Source organism: Sebastes fasciatus, chromosome 5, assembly GCF_043250625.1.
Source record: "Sebastes fasciatus isolate fSebFas1 chromosome 5, fSebFas1.pri, whole genome shotgun sequence".
Taxonomy (NCBI): domain Eukaryota; kingdom Metazoa; phylum Chordata; class Actinopteri; order Perciformes; family Sebastidae; genus Sebastes; species Sebastes fasciatus.
This window is the reverse complement of record NC_133799.1, coordinates 1,649,533-1,663,948: the sequence shown is the minus strand read 5'-3', so window position 1 is coordinate 1,663,948 and position 14,416 is coordinate 1,649,533. Positions and strand designations below refer to the sequence as shown.

The 14,416-nt window shown below is 36.3% G+C and overlaps 1 protein-coding gene across 3 annotated transcripts; it reads right to left on the bottom strand.

Moving 5' to 3' along the window:
• Positions 1-4,477: 4,477 nt before the first annotated feature.
• plcxd1.1 (phosphatidylinositol-specific phospholipase C, X domain containing 1, tandem duplicate 1) lies at positions 4,478-11,314 on the bottom strand. Of its 3 annotated transcripts, XR_012594070.1 has the most exons (8): positions 10,846-11,309; positions 10,605-10,720; positions 9,439-9,581; positions 9,227-9,355; positions 7,730-7,885; positions 6,395-6,575; positions 5,474-6,318; positions 4,478-5,373 (listed from the first exon to the last, which is right to left on the bottom strand). XR_012594070.1 is itself a non-coding variant. In XM_074636769.1 (7 exons), exons 2-7 carry the CDS (start codon positions 10,711-10,713, stop codon positions 6,074-6,076), a joined length of 963 nt encoding a protein of 320 aa, XP_074492870.1. In that variant the 5' UTR covers positions 10,714-10,720; positions 10,846-11,309; the 3' UTR covers positions 4,478-6,073. The 3 variants fall into 3 exon arrangements, 2 of the variants coding, with proteins under 2 accessions (XP_074492870.1, XP_074492871.1); XM_074636769.1 differs by having other exon boundaries at positions 4,478-6,318; XM_074636770.1 differs by lacking the exons at positions 4,478-5,373; positions 7,730-7,885 and having other exon boundaries at positions 5,515-6,318; positions 10,846-11,314.
• Between the last annotated feature and the right edge of the window lie 3,102 nt (positions 11,315-14,416).

The following is a 14,416-nucleotide window of genomic DNA, read 5'->3' as shown; positions in this document are numbered from 1 at the left end:
CCTACAACAAGCACAACTCGAGAGTTAGCCTAGACGCACAGCAGTTCGTGAAATAGTCACGAAATTGATTGTATTGATTCGTGTACATGGACACGAATTTAAAAATTTTAGGTTTAGGAAAAGATTGACTTGGTTAAGTCAATCTTTTCCTAAACCTAAACTGACCAGTTTTATTTTGAAAAGACTGGAGCATTAATTGACACGTGCGTCACAAGTTGCTGCACATTCGTAGGAAAACGCACTATAAATCCGTTGTTGAAAGTCGTGCTGAGCGTCACGAAAAAAAAGGGAATTTTTCCATCTTTGTACACAAATCAAAAAGATAAAATTTTGTGATTATTTCACGAACTACCGTCAGAATGTGTCGCTCGTTGACGTTAATATATCTAGCATCCAGCAGAAAAAGGGAACTGCAGTCAATGAGCCGCGGTCAATGAGTCTCCGCGGTCTGCCCGCGACAGACAGCATGCTCGACTCAGTCTGCAGAGCCCTGAAGCCCCGCCTCCTGCTACCCAACAAAGCACCGTTCGCTTGTTTATTCAAAGTTTATTAATATTGACCTTGTTCAAATTGCACCACATTTGAAAAAGCACTCCCTTGGGGCGCCAGGAATACACCCAACAAGTGTGAAGTAGATCAGATGAACAGTTCTCGAGATATGAGAAGGACACACAGACACAGATTCCTTGTTTTATAGTTAGATTGAAGAGGCATTGTTTCATTGTGAAGGCTCACATAACTTATATTTGTTACTCTAAGTAAATATTTATTTATTTAGTCGTTGGGAACTGGTTCTCAGGATTCTTCCCGATCGGCTGAAAACTGGGGAATAATTGTTAACCATGAAGGGACCCGTCACACAAAACATAATCTTTAAAACAAACAGATTTAGTGTTGTGTCTCGTCTTTCATTCTTGCTATCATTTCCCTTTTTCCTAGTTAACTCTAGCTGAATGTCCCAGTTCCTCTGAGTTCATTGGAGGTTATTCAGATCACCTGAGCAGGTGAGAGGACTGGATCCTAATTAACAAGTGAGAGCAGCTTGGTGCGTTTCCCCTCCTGGTCAATCAGGTTGAGACGACACGTTTTCTTTACCAAATATTTGGATGATACAAGACGCTGCATGTGATCAACACATCAATACATCATTTTAATATTCTCATGTTAACACGTTTATGGATAATATGTCTTAATAAACAAGATGTCACATAGTTCCCAAAAAGCAGAATTAGTAGTTTGCTCAGTCACCACAAGGCTGATTCTCTGCTGTTTTAATGTGATTTAATGGTTCTCCTGTGTGCAGAGGAAAGACGACTCTTCCTTCAGTTATCAAAATGAACTTTTCCTCTGAAATTGATCTTTTCTCAGGAGTTTTCTCTCTCTGTCACATTGTTTTCAAGGTGATATTTGTTGCTGCAGCTCACATGTTCTGTTGTGTTTTTAAAGGAACAAATGAGTCATGATATATTTCACTCCATCCGTCACATAAACAAAGACAATCTTTTTCTAGTTCTCATCACATCATTCACCATCTCACAAGAAGAAGAAGGAAAAACAACCAAAGTCCCTGATCCCAAAAGAAACATGATCCAGTTCATTGAAAACCGTATTAATGTGAACACATGGAGACTGCACTGTGTTACTGGAACAATGATAGACTTTTCATTATGAGTACTGATTACTTAAATTGGAACATTTATTCAACAAGATATGCTGATTAGAGAATTATGTTTTCCTCGTAAACAACAGTGGAAACCCTGCAGGCCGGTCAGAGCTCCTGTTACTCTGAGAGACCCGGTTTAATTCTGACTGAGGCTTTAAATTATAGAGTGGATATTTACATTTACCTGTCGGTGACACAGAAACACTGAGAGAAATGGAATAAATTCAACCTTTTTTAAAAAAAATATATATTTTTAAATCTATTTAATGTCAGTATAATGCAATAAAATACTCACACTGATACTGAGACTACTTTAAAGGTCCCATAATATAAAAAAGTGAGATTTTCATGTCTTTTATATTATAAAGCTGGCTTAAGTGCTATATAAATACTGTTAAACTATCAAAACAATTAAAATAGGGAGAAATACACACAGCCCCTATACAGAAATTGTGCGTTTGAAACAAACTGTTAGGATTTCTGTCCATTTGTGATGTCACAAATCTACAATATTTAGACCATTACACGGTTTTAATGATAAACATTCTAAATGTGTCCCGGTTTATTTCCTGTTGCAGTGTATGTGAATGACATCAGCTGACAGGAAATAAACATGGACCCAAACTGTTGCCTAGCAACGCAATTCCGTTGCAATTCCGTTGAAATGCACTAAAACAGAGCGTTTCAGACAGAGGGTAAATCAGGTATATTCAGGCAGACAGTATGAGGGAAATAAAGTTATTTTTTTAACATTACAGCATGTAAACATGTTCTAGTAGAAACACAAAATACAAGTATGAACCTGAAAATGAGCATGATATGGGACCTTTAAATCAAATAGAGCCTCTTTAAATTAAACAGTAAAAATGGAAATTAATGGTGAAATTGAATATGATTGGTCGACATTTAACAACCATTATTATTATTAATTTCCCTTACGCTGCTACAGCTTTACACTCCAGTCTAACAGCAGAAACTATTTTCAACATTTACACATTATATTCTTATTTTAAAAGAAGAGACAGGAAATGTTTAAACTCATCAGAGCTTTACATGAATTATTTGCCTGTTTGTCACTGAATGAACTGAACTGATCCCAGAACACATGATGTAACACAAACTATTGAGCGGGAACACAAAAGCTTTTTTCTCCCCCATTGTGGCTCCATAGTTTAACATTCAGCTGAAAACACCCACAGACACAAACGCTCACTTCTTTTGTGTTAATGAAACCGACGCCTGGTGAGCAGACTAGAGGACACCAACGCGGTCTCACGGGAAGGCGTTTAAATAACACGACATTACAAGGACGTTCATGAGGACGCTTTTTAGTCTTTAACTTTATATAATTTATCAAGTTAACCAACTTCAGATCGTTTTATTTGTGTACATCTCTGAACAAGATCCTTCCCTCATATTCCCATCAACTGTATTCCTTTAATCAACAATTCCACAGTTATTTGACTCGAATTAACTCTAAACTCAGACCTCCTATGTGCCGTTAAACGTTTGTTTTTATCTCCCCAATGTGTTCCTTATGGATTATCTCTGTAAATTGCTTAATAATAATTAGTTTTTATTGATATTATAAAGTGAATCTTAGTTCCATTTAACTTTGTTTATTTACATTTTTTTCTCTCTCTCTCTTTTTTCAATCCTTTTCAATAATTTATTCTCTTTTTAAAATTGATTAAGGTATGCATTAGAGAGTGCCCTGATCGAGCCCCACCGAGTTTTTTTTTGCACCTCTCCATCACATTGGTTGTTGTTTATGTAGTCTCTACTTGTACCTTTTTGGTTATGTGTAAACAAATAAAATCTATCTCGTGCGCGACCTTGACTTTTTGTACCCGTATGTGCCGTTCTGATGTATGTTTTAGTGCCATTTTAAGCATATTTTGATGATTAATAGTAGGGATAATATCGTGAATCACATTTGTTTTAAGATAATATAGAACTTTATTAATCCTGTAGGAAATTCTCTTGCCAGAGATTGCTCCAAAATTCCAAGAACGTAAGAATAAGAAATACAACAGAGTAATAAATATAGTGTATAAAAAGTAATATTAACACCAGTGCAAAATAGAATAGCAATAAGAGTAAGATGAATTTAGAAATAAATAAAATAAATAAATTAAGATAGAAAAAGTAATACTGTGCATCGATAATTTCAACAGTCTCACGGCGGTGAAATAGTCGCGAAATTTAATCTATTTGACTATGTAGACACAAATTTCCCTTTTTTTCGAGACGCTCACCACGACACTTAACGTATTTTTAATGCGTTTTCCTACGAATGTCCAGCAACATGTGTTTTTTCAAAATAAAACTACTTAGGTTTAGGAAAAGATGGTGGTTTGGATTAAAATAACTCCGGAAGTGTTGTAACTTAATTATGGAAGTTACGTGGCGAATAAATCAACGTTGACTTCTGGCCTCACACGGGGCACCATAGTGGTCTCCTGGTGAAAGTCTGGTGTTTTTAGACCCACCCATCCACCCCGAACTCCTCCCTACGTGGCGTTTGCCACTCTTTATACTTCCTGTTTCTAAATTATGTGGATTATATACGAATTGATTCCGTGCTGATCACCATCACGAAAAAAATAAATAATTAAATTCATGTCTATGTACGCGAATCAATACATTCAATTTTGTGACTATTTCACGAACTGCCCGACTGAGCGATATTTTGGCTTTAATCGGAACATGAAATATTAATATCGTCCCATCATGTCCCCTCTGAAGGAATCATTTTAATATTGATTTGTACATCTTAATGAATAAAAATGAGGTGATTTGCTTTAAAAAATGTTTATTCATTATTCATGTTTATTGTAAAAGCATCATGTCATCACAGGCACAGCGGTGCAGCATTATTTTAAAACAAGGCCGATAACCTGTTGGCTCAATCAGAAGTAAAACAGTCATGGTTCATGCACATTAGATTTCCATGCATTTTGCATAAGTTTCATGTCTTTTCTACATTCTCAGTGGATTAATAGATATCCTGTAGGTGATAAAGAACTCTTAAACTTGCTGCCCACATGTTGTCATAGTTATAAAAGTGTGTGTGACCTACGTTACAGTCATATGTGCTCGTTGAATACACAGTTTGTGCTCATCTAGAACGTCAAGGTGAGATTAGTTATTGCTCCTTCGCTGACTCGTGAAAACTGGTACAGTACGTTGCATAAATAGTGAACTGAATGTAAACAAACAGGACTGAAGTTTACGTTTCACCGACTCCAGATCAGTGATTCTATATTTAAATCAGATCAGTGCTTTTATATTTAAATGAATAATTCAAGTAGTTCTGTAATAAACAAGCTCGGCTGGGTTTCATGCTGTGATTCACATTTTATAGAATAATGCAAACTGGTGAAAAGGAGAGGTGGGACCAAGTCGTTGTTTAGCAAGTCACAAGTCAGTCTCAAGTCTTTGCACTCAAGTCCAAAATCAAGACTGACTAGTTCCGGGTTAAGACAGGCTAGTCCAGAGTCAAGTCCCAAGTCAAGACAGGTTAGTCCCAGGTCAAGACAGGCGAGTTCCGAGTCAAGACTGGCGAGTTCAGAGTCAAGATAGGCTAGTCCCTAGTCAAGATAGGCTAGTGTCACGTCCAAAGTCAAGACTGACTAGTTCCGAGTCAAGTCCCAAGTTAAGACAGGCTAGCACCAAGTCAAGACAGGCTAGTGCCAAGACAAGACAAGCTAGTACCAACTGAAGTCCCAAGTCAAGACAGGATAGTGCCAAGACAAGTCCCAAATCAAGACAGGCTAGTCCCAGGACAAGACCCAAGTCAAGACAAGCCCCAAGTCAAGACAGGCTAGTACCAACTCAAGTCCCAAGTCAAGACAAGCTAGTGCCAGGTCAAGTCCCAAGTCAAGACCCAAGTCAAGACAGGCTAGTACCAACTCCAGTCCCAAGTCCTAAACGTTGAGTTCATTGTCCTAAACAAGTCATAATGCGCTCTTCACCAGATCTAATGCCATTTGTGTCTCCGTCTGACACGTTTTTTGCAAACTGCAATTTTTTCTTTGTTGACCAACTGCATAGTTTTTGTTCGTGGTTTTGGTTTTATTTTTTCCAACAGACGCTCCGTAACATAACGTAACGTTAGTTCTTCATGTTTTTTTCCTGCGACTTGATTGGATGCTGGACTTGCTGGGAATGAAGAGCGCCAACGTTAGTTGATTCAGGAAATGAAATGATTCATGGCACACTTTTTTAAATAACATACTTTTTAAATAACCTGGGAGAAGGTATCAAGTATTTTCAAGACCAAAGGCTCAAGTCTAAGTGAAGTCATGAGTCACTGGTGTTAAAATCCAAGTCCAGTTGCAAGTCTTTTTTTGACTTTGTCAAATTTGTGACTCGAGTCTGACTCGAGTCCACGTCTCTGGTGCAAAGTCACGAGGACCATTTCAGTAGTTTCTCATTCAGTGTGACGACGGTCGGTACGAACTGGCTCTCGGTGATGAAGTCTCCAGCGATGATGTTGAGCGAGCCGACCTTGGAGCCGGGCGTCTGCTCCTTCACCCAGCTCAGCAGCGCCGGGTACGTGGACATCACCAAGTCCTTCAGGGACTCCGTCGGGTGGGTGCAGATGTATTTCAGGTCCTCCGTCAGATTAATTCCTGTGACGAAGAATCCTCCTGAAACACACGTGATTTTATTATTTAGTGGTGTGATCCAGTTTAATTATAAAGTAATAACCTGTGTTGGATTTACCTGGTCGGCCGTGTTGTTTCCGGTGTTCGAACTCCTCGATGAGAGCCTCAGCTTTGCATTTGTTGGCCCACCAGTACGGGATATGAGGCCACAGGTCGACGTGACAGCTGGCGATGTTGTATTCGTAGGACACAATCACTCTGTAGCCTAAAGCCCACAGGTTTCGAAGAGTTAACACTTCCTGAAATCAGCAGAACAACAGGCTTCGTCTCATTCTCTGACTGTTTTAATGTTATTTAAAGGATAAAGCTGGCCTGGCGCTAGTCTATATTTTTCTTACTGTAAAAAAACACCATGAAAAACACTGAAACCAGGCGCGTCTTTCCAGTTGTAATGCATTCAGTCCTCTCTGTCTGAGCTAACTGGAAGATTTCTTCTGTCAATTAGTTGTTTTTTATGCTTTTTTCATGCTGAATGATTTATTTCTTCAGAGCACATCTCTGGTAAAGACCAGATTTAAAGTGGTGCTTTTGTTTGATTCTTTTACATATCATTGATTTAATATACTAATCAATTAGTCGACTGAGAATTTCTTTGGTCGAGGACGGCCTTAGTGACAAATAAACAACACGAAAATGCAAAACACTTGCTGCGAATATCATATGTCATTTGGTTACACAGGCAATATATGGAGGATGGAACCTGCCAAAAATAAAAAATAAATTAATAAATAAATAATTGACTTGATGAATTAATAAATGTCATTAAATGTAGCAAAAATAATATTAAAAATAAAATAAATGTTGAGTGACAGCCCCCTCATTTGCATAATGAAACAGAAATGCATAAAGAAATGTAAAAAGAAAAGAATACCGAAATTAATAAGTTTGGGGATATAAATAATGGGTGAAATGCAAAGAGAAAATCATACAGAAAGAAAAAGAAATTCATAAATACTTAAATAAATAAATACATTTCAAAATAAAAATAAAATTAATTAAAAAATTAATGCAAAAATAAATAAAACATGATGCAACAAATGATAATAATAATAAATGCAAAAAATGAATATAAATAAATATATAAATAAATTAGAGGAAAAATTAAATAGAAGAGTAAATAAATAAAGAAGCAAATTAAAACAGAAATATAAATTTGATCAATTAATTAATAGCTACATTTATTTTTAATATTTGCTATATTTAATGACTTATTTATTTATTCATTTATTTTATTTTCCAGGTTCCGTCCTCCATAGCAATAGGCCTACTTTAGTAGGATGAATTCACTGTTGGTTTTGGTCTTTTAACTGGATTCATTGACAATAACAAACATGCAGATTGTGGTCAGCCTTATTCTTTTAGTCCTTAATGTAAACTGGAGGAGCAGTCGTACCGTTTTGGGACAGAGTTTGGAGGTGAATACGTTGCGGATGGTTGTGAGCAGCAGCATGTGGAGCTCCTGGTTCAGACCCAGGAAGTGGCTGAAGGAGAGGATGAGCACCTCGTGGGGATGAGCGTCCAGCCACTCTCTGATCTCCATCAGGACGGTCTGCCGGGAAAACACACGTTATTCTGCTTCTGCTGCAGGACTCAATCATGTCATGCACAGTCGGGCAACTACTAGGGTACGATTTTCTTTAACGCATTAATGCGACTTGTGATCTTTAGTTTGTAGCGGCTCAGTTTTAAAGTTAGAGTGAAGATGCTAAAACCTGGTGAATCCATCGGTACCAACCATGTCATACTAGCTGGTCATGAAGGAGGTTAAATAACGCTCCAAACTTGTGCTAAATTTTGGCGAGGAAAAACTGTCATGTCCATGTTCATAGGGGTCCCTTGACCTCTGACCTCCAGATCAGTGAATGTAAATGGGTTCTATGGGTACCCACGAGTCTCCCCTTTACAGACATGCCCACTTTATGATAATCACATGCAGTTTGGGGCAAGTCATAGTCAAGTCAGCACACTGACACACTGACAGCTGTTGTTGCCTGTTGGGCTGCAGTTTGACATGTTATGATTGGAGCATATTTCTTGGATTTCTTTTTTACTTTTTTCTGACTTTTTTTCGGTCATTTTACGATTTAATGTTTGAATCGGATATTTATTTTTTAATTTATTTTTTTAATTTCATTTTTTTATTTCTAATTTGTTTATTTTTTCATTTTGCATTTATTTATTCATTTATTTTTGCATGTATATTTGCATTTATTTTTGCATTTATGTTTTATTTATTGTATAATGTATTTATTTATTTAAGTATTTATGAGTTTGTATATTTATTTATTTATTTTTTGTTCACTCCCATGTTGATAAGAGTATTAAATACTTGACAGATCTCCCTTTAAGGTACATTTAGAACAGATAAGAAATGTGTGATTCATTTTCGATTAATTACGAGTAACTATGGACAATAATGCATTGTGAGTAAATATTAATCGATAGACTGCCCTAATGCACAATTCACAGCCTTATTTTACAAGCTAAAAGCACGTTTATCTGGTTATCAGGTATTCCTTAGATAGAGTGATTTCACTGACTGGAAGTACCATAGGACTGCTATAAGAACACGACTCTAAATGATAATGCTGTGTTCCCACTTACAATAACCTTAAAAACATCCAAAATGACCATAATGTTGATTACAGAGTGATGACAGAACGTTCATACCCACTTTAATTAAAGTCTTTAAGAAGCAGAGTTGAGAGGATTTAGTATCCCGCTGCAGTGATGATGGTTCGCTGAGCTCGACTTCTTCTTTATGGTTATTATCTCTATGGTTATTGTTGTGGATGCAAATGGCCTTTACAGGATCATAAATGTCACCGTGGCAACAGCCTCGTGGATATACAGAGTGTGTTTGTGTGTGTGCATGGTGGCGTTGCTTCACCTCCACAGTGAGCGTGGTGTAGACGCCGTGGTAGAAGTAGAGGTCGTTGGAGCTGTCGTTGGGCCGGTGAGCGATCCTCAGGTCACAGTATCTGACTCCACAGTCCAGCTGGTGCTTTATAGTGAACTCCTGCAAACACACGGCGTGCACATTTCATCACATGAGCTCCAGCTCATTAACAACCAGTAACATCTCTCTGTGTGATTTATTACCTGGGTTATCGCCCACTTGTACACAAAGGGGCGAATGAAAGGCTTCATGTATTTGTCTAGCTTCTGCAGCATGTCTGGCTGCGTGAGGTCAACGGGGGATCTGTCGTTCATATCCAGACAGTACGTTACTGCGTTGTGGCTGCCTGATGGGAGGAAGATGATAAACATAATCATCATTAGACAGTTGATTGCTTCATGTAATAGCTATGGTGGCGCCCTGAGAGCAAGAGAGGCAGACATGTAAAAAGAAATGTATGAAGGGAAGAATACTGAAATAAATAAGGGGTGAAATGCAAAGTGAAAATCGTGCCAAAATAAATAAATAAATACATTCATAAATACTTAAATAAATAAATACATTTAAAAATAAATATAAAATACATCAAATAAATGAAAGTATATATGCAAAAATAAATAAATAAATAAAAGAAACATAAACAATAAATGCTAAATAAATAAAAAATAAATGAACATATACATGCAAAAATAAAAAATAAAATTAATTAATACATTTAAAAATTAATAAAAAATAAGCACATAAATAAATAAAAGGGAAAATTAAACAGAAGAGTAAATAAATAAGGGAATTAATACAAAGATAAATAAACAAAGAAGCAAATTAAAACAGAAATATCAATATCAATTTATGTCACATTTTATCAATTAATTAATGGCTACATTTATTTTTAATATTATTTCTTCTACATTTAATGACATTTATTTATATATCGAGTTATTGCTTTATTTTATTTCATTTTAACTTGTGTTAAACACACATTAAAGAACATACAATATATCACAGAGGATATATAAAAATGATATAATACAACATAAACCTAATCAAAATAAATGAATAAATAAATAAAATCAGGGTGGGGGGATTTAAATAAATATATTTTTTTATCATTATTATTTCTATATTTAATGACATTTATTCATTTATATTTTAGATATTGTTATTTTATTCATTTTATGCATTATTATACAATTATATTATCATTATATCAGTGGCATGAAATGGTCTTAAAATTACAATAATATTATTTCTGGGGCAATATAGAGTTATTGTGACAGGCCTGCACACACATCAACATTAATAACATTCAACCAATGAATCCAGACTATAGTGAGCCATGCTGTGCTGTGCTGTGTCAGTGTCAGCCTACCTGGGATGGCCAGGTGGTACAGGGGGGTGTCCCACAGAGCAGGTGGCAGGTGAGACATCCAGCTGTCCATGGGCAGATCACCCAGCCTGGACACCACCGAGGAGGACATGCTGAGCCTCAGAGAACAACACAGTATCTATTCATTTAGATTCTTATAGTGCATTCTGGTTTATTTAGCATGAATGTGACATATAGAAACTCCAGGATCACACCCAGTAATGTGAGTCTTCTGTGTACTTACTGGATGAAACTGAGGATCTGATCTTCTCACCAAACCAGCTGGACCAGTCAGACCAGCTCAGAGGACAAACAGGGTGAAACTACAGCAGACAGACAGAAGTAGTCCATCCCTGCAGCACTAGAGCTCCTTATCATGGCTGGACATCAGACATGCATGAGACATGGATGAGATATGCATGAGTAGATAAAGCGTGGCAGACCCTCCCCAGTCTGGTTACCTTGCTGGTTACACCTGCAGAGGATGAGATGAGGAGGACGGTCGGTCCATCTGAACATCTCAGCCTCAGCTACCGAATATCATCCATGATGGTCGGATATATCTAGTGCATGATCAGCTGGCTGCTGCAGAGAGACAGTTCAGTACACCGGCTGGTGTCGGCCGGTCTCTGAGGTGCAGCAGAGAGGAGGAGGAGGAGGAGGAGGAAGAGGGAGGAGGGAGGAGAGAGGAGGAGGCACCGCCTGCTGACAGATCAGCAGATGCAGAGCTGCTCTCCTCTTAAAGAGCCCTCTGGTCTGAATGTGATAATGATGCTAATGATGCTCTAATCTCTCTCTGTGGCTGGAAACTCCCAAATGCACACAGTACACCTGAACTGATGCTGTGCAATATGCCGCCTTCCACTGTGGAATTTAGAGATATATTAATTATTTCTTTTTTAAAATATTTTTGAGAGTTACAAGTTCTTTTAACATGGTCATGGAGCATATATACTGTATATTTGTATTGTGGGGGTATTGTTCCTATGCAGATGGTAGTTTAGTTTATTTATTGACTACACTGAGGGCATTTTATATTTTAATTATTTATTTATTTATTTGTGTATTTATTTTTATACATTTCTAAATGCATTTATTTATTTTTGCATTTATTTTTGGAAGTATTTATTCATTTACTGTATATTTGTATTCTGGGGGTATCGTTCCTATGCAGAGGGTAGTTTAGTTTATTTATTTACTACACTGAGGGGCGTTTTATATTTTAATAATTTATTTATTTATTGTGTTGAGTTGAATGTGCTACTTATTTTTTACTGTAATTACCTTGTAGTGTCTTTTCTACCTTTTTTCTTTTCTTAAAGCTGACTCGGGGTAAACTGATCAGAATTCACATGTACTTATTATAGGAGCAAATGGCAAATAAAACTCTTGAATCTTGAAATCTTGGAAACTCCCCAACATGCTGCAGCCCCGCCTCTCAGTGACGTCACAGCAGCTCATATTAATGACAACACACCTGGTGACACGTCACTGAGGGGCGTGGCCAGAGCAGGTACAACATGTTCTAGCATGTTAGCATTTAGCTCCAAGAAGTAGAAGACACACTACTTTGTTTTATGTTTTTGAAGTGTTTCACATGTTTTTATTGTGGCTGTCAATCGATTAAAATATTTTTAAAAAAATTATTCAAAAATAAATAAATGAAAAATGCAAAAATAAATGCAAATATACATACAAAGATAAATAATTGATTAAAATATGTAATCGCTGTGAATCGCACATTTTTTATCTGTTCAAAATGTACCTTAAAGGGAGATTTGTCAAGTTATTTAATCCTCTTATCAACATGGGAGTGGACAAATATGCTGCTTTATGTAAATGTATGTATATATTTATTATTGTAAATCAATTAACAACAAAAAACAATGACAGATATCGTCCAGAAAAGTGAAAATCGTGCATAAATAAATAAATAAATATACAAACTCATAAATACTTAAATAAATAAAATACATTATAAAATAAATAAAACATAAATGCAAAAATAAATGCAAATAAACATGCAAAAATAAATGAATAAAAAATGAAAAATGCAAAAATAAACAAATTACAAATACAAAAATAAATGCAAAAATAAAAAAAATAAATGCAAATATAAATAATCGATTCAAACATTGAATCGCTAATAATCACACTTTTTATTTGTTCTAAATGTACCTTAAAGGGAGATTTGTCAAGTATTTAATACTCTTATCAACATGGGAGTGGACAAATATGCTGCTCTATGCAAATATAACATAAACATGTCAAACTGCAGCCCAACAGGCAACAACAGCTGTCAGTGTGTCAGTGTGCTGACTTGACTATGACTTGCCCCGAACTGCATGTGATTATCATAAAGTGGGCATGTCTGTAAAGGGGAGACTCGTGGGTACCCATAGAACCCATTTACATTCACTGATCTGGAGGTCAGAGGTCAAGGGACCCCTTTGAAAACGGACATGACAGTTTTTCCTCGCCAAACTTTAGCGTTAAGTTTGGAGCGACAAGCTAGAACGACCTGGTTGGTACCTTGTTTCATATGATATCTTCACTCTAGCTTTAAAACTGAGCCGCTACAACCTAAAAACACAAGTTGTGTTAACGCATTATTATCATGTTAACTTTGACAGCCCTGTCATAAACACCAACTATATTCAGATGTTGCAAATGTGTTCAAATATCTGTCAAATAAAGATGTCGTCGACACACAACGTTGAAACGTGGCAGCTGTTTTTATCTTCAAATTGACCTAAAAGTTGTTTTTTAGAAGCCTGACCTTTGTGCTAAAACAGGCTTCCTAAGAGGTCATTGATTGATTCTGTTTGTTGGTGATAATGTGGTCGGTCAGCTGTTTCTCAGCTTCTTCAGCAGCTCAATAAAACCTGAAACAGCACGATTACCCGGCGTAGTGGAACTAGACAAGCTGCTGACTTTAGATTTAACACACCAGAGCTTTTCCTGCTCTGCTGCCTCTATATCACATGATCTCATGATCACATGATCAAATGATCACATGATTAAATGCCTGTTTCACAGCACATACATGTCATCAGTGAAAACATTATTATAGTTTTGTACACAGGAGAACATTCAGTGCAAGACTCGTTCCTCAGAGATGATCCACAGGTTCTCCTCCCTCACAGTGTCACACAGAGATTATTATACTATCTATAGATATATCTATAGATATATTACTATAGACTGGTCTTAGTTCATCCCTGTCAGCAGCTATAACCCCATCATTTATTATATATTCAACTGTTTAACACTGGCTTATAGTTACAATTATTTTGTGCAATAATTCAACTGTGCAATACTTTCAGTTTACTCTGGCATCAATACTGCATTTATATATTTATACTGTACATTTAAACTAATATTTTTGTTTTTATTATTCTTGCATTTTACACAATAAATCAGATCCCATTTTTCAGCATTATTATTTATACTGCATATTTCTTATGTCTATTTTTCCATAGTTATTTTTATATATTGTAATATAATGCACATATTGTCATTTCTTATTTTTATTTTCTTATAATTTCTTTATGTTTATTTTATTCTAGAATGGGAGCAACTAACCCAATTCCTCCCCGGGGACCAATAGAGTATTTATTATTCTGTTTCATTATATTATTGTGTTATTAATAATATGTCTGCTTTGTTAAAGGCCTAAAACCTGAATAATTACAGCCTGTACTCCACAGCGGTGTGGCGATGCTGCCATCTAGCTTTCCTTCCTTATAACTGATATGGTACAGTAGTACAACGGTAAACCATAGTACTATTATAAGTATCCTACTTATACTCAT

Bases quoted from the DNA above. Each gene is read 5' to 3' on its own strand.
- plcxd1.1 (XM_074636769.1), bottom strand. From the start codon at position 10,713: ATGTCCTCCTCGGTGGTGTCCAGGCTGGGTGATCTGCCCATGGACAGC. The intron at 9,582-10,604 runs GTAGGCTGACAC...TCCTCCCATCAG, and splicing joins GTACCACCTGGCCATCCCAG to GCAGCCACAACGCAGTAACG. The intron at 6,319-6,394 runs GTAAATCCAACA...CGTGTGTTTCAG, and splicing joins GAAACAACACGGCCGACCAG to GAGGATTCTTCGTCACAGGA.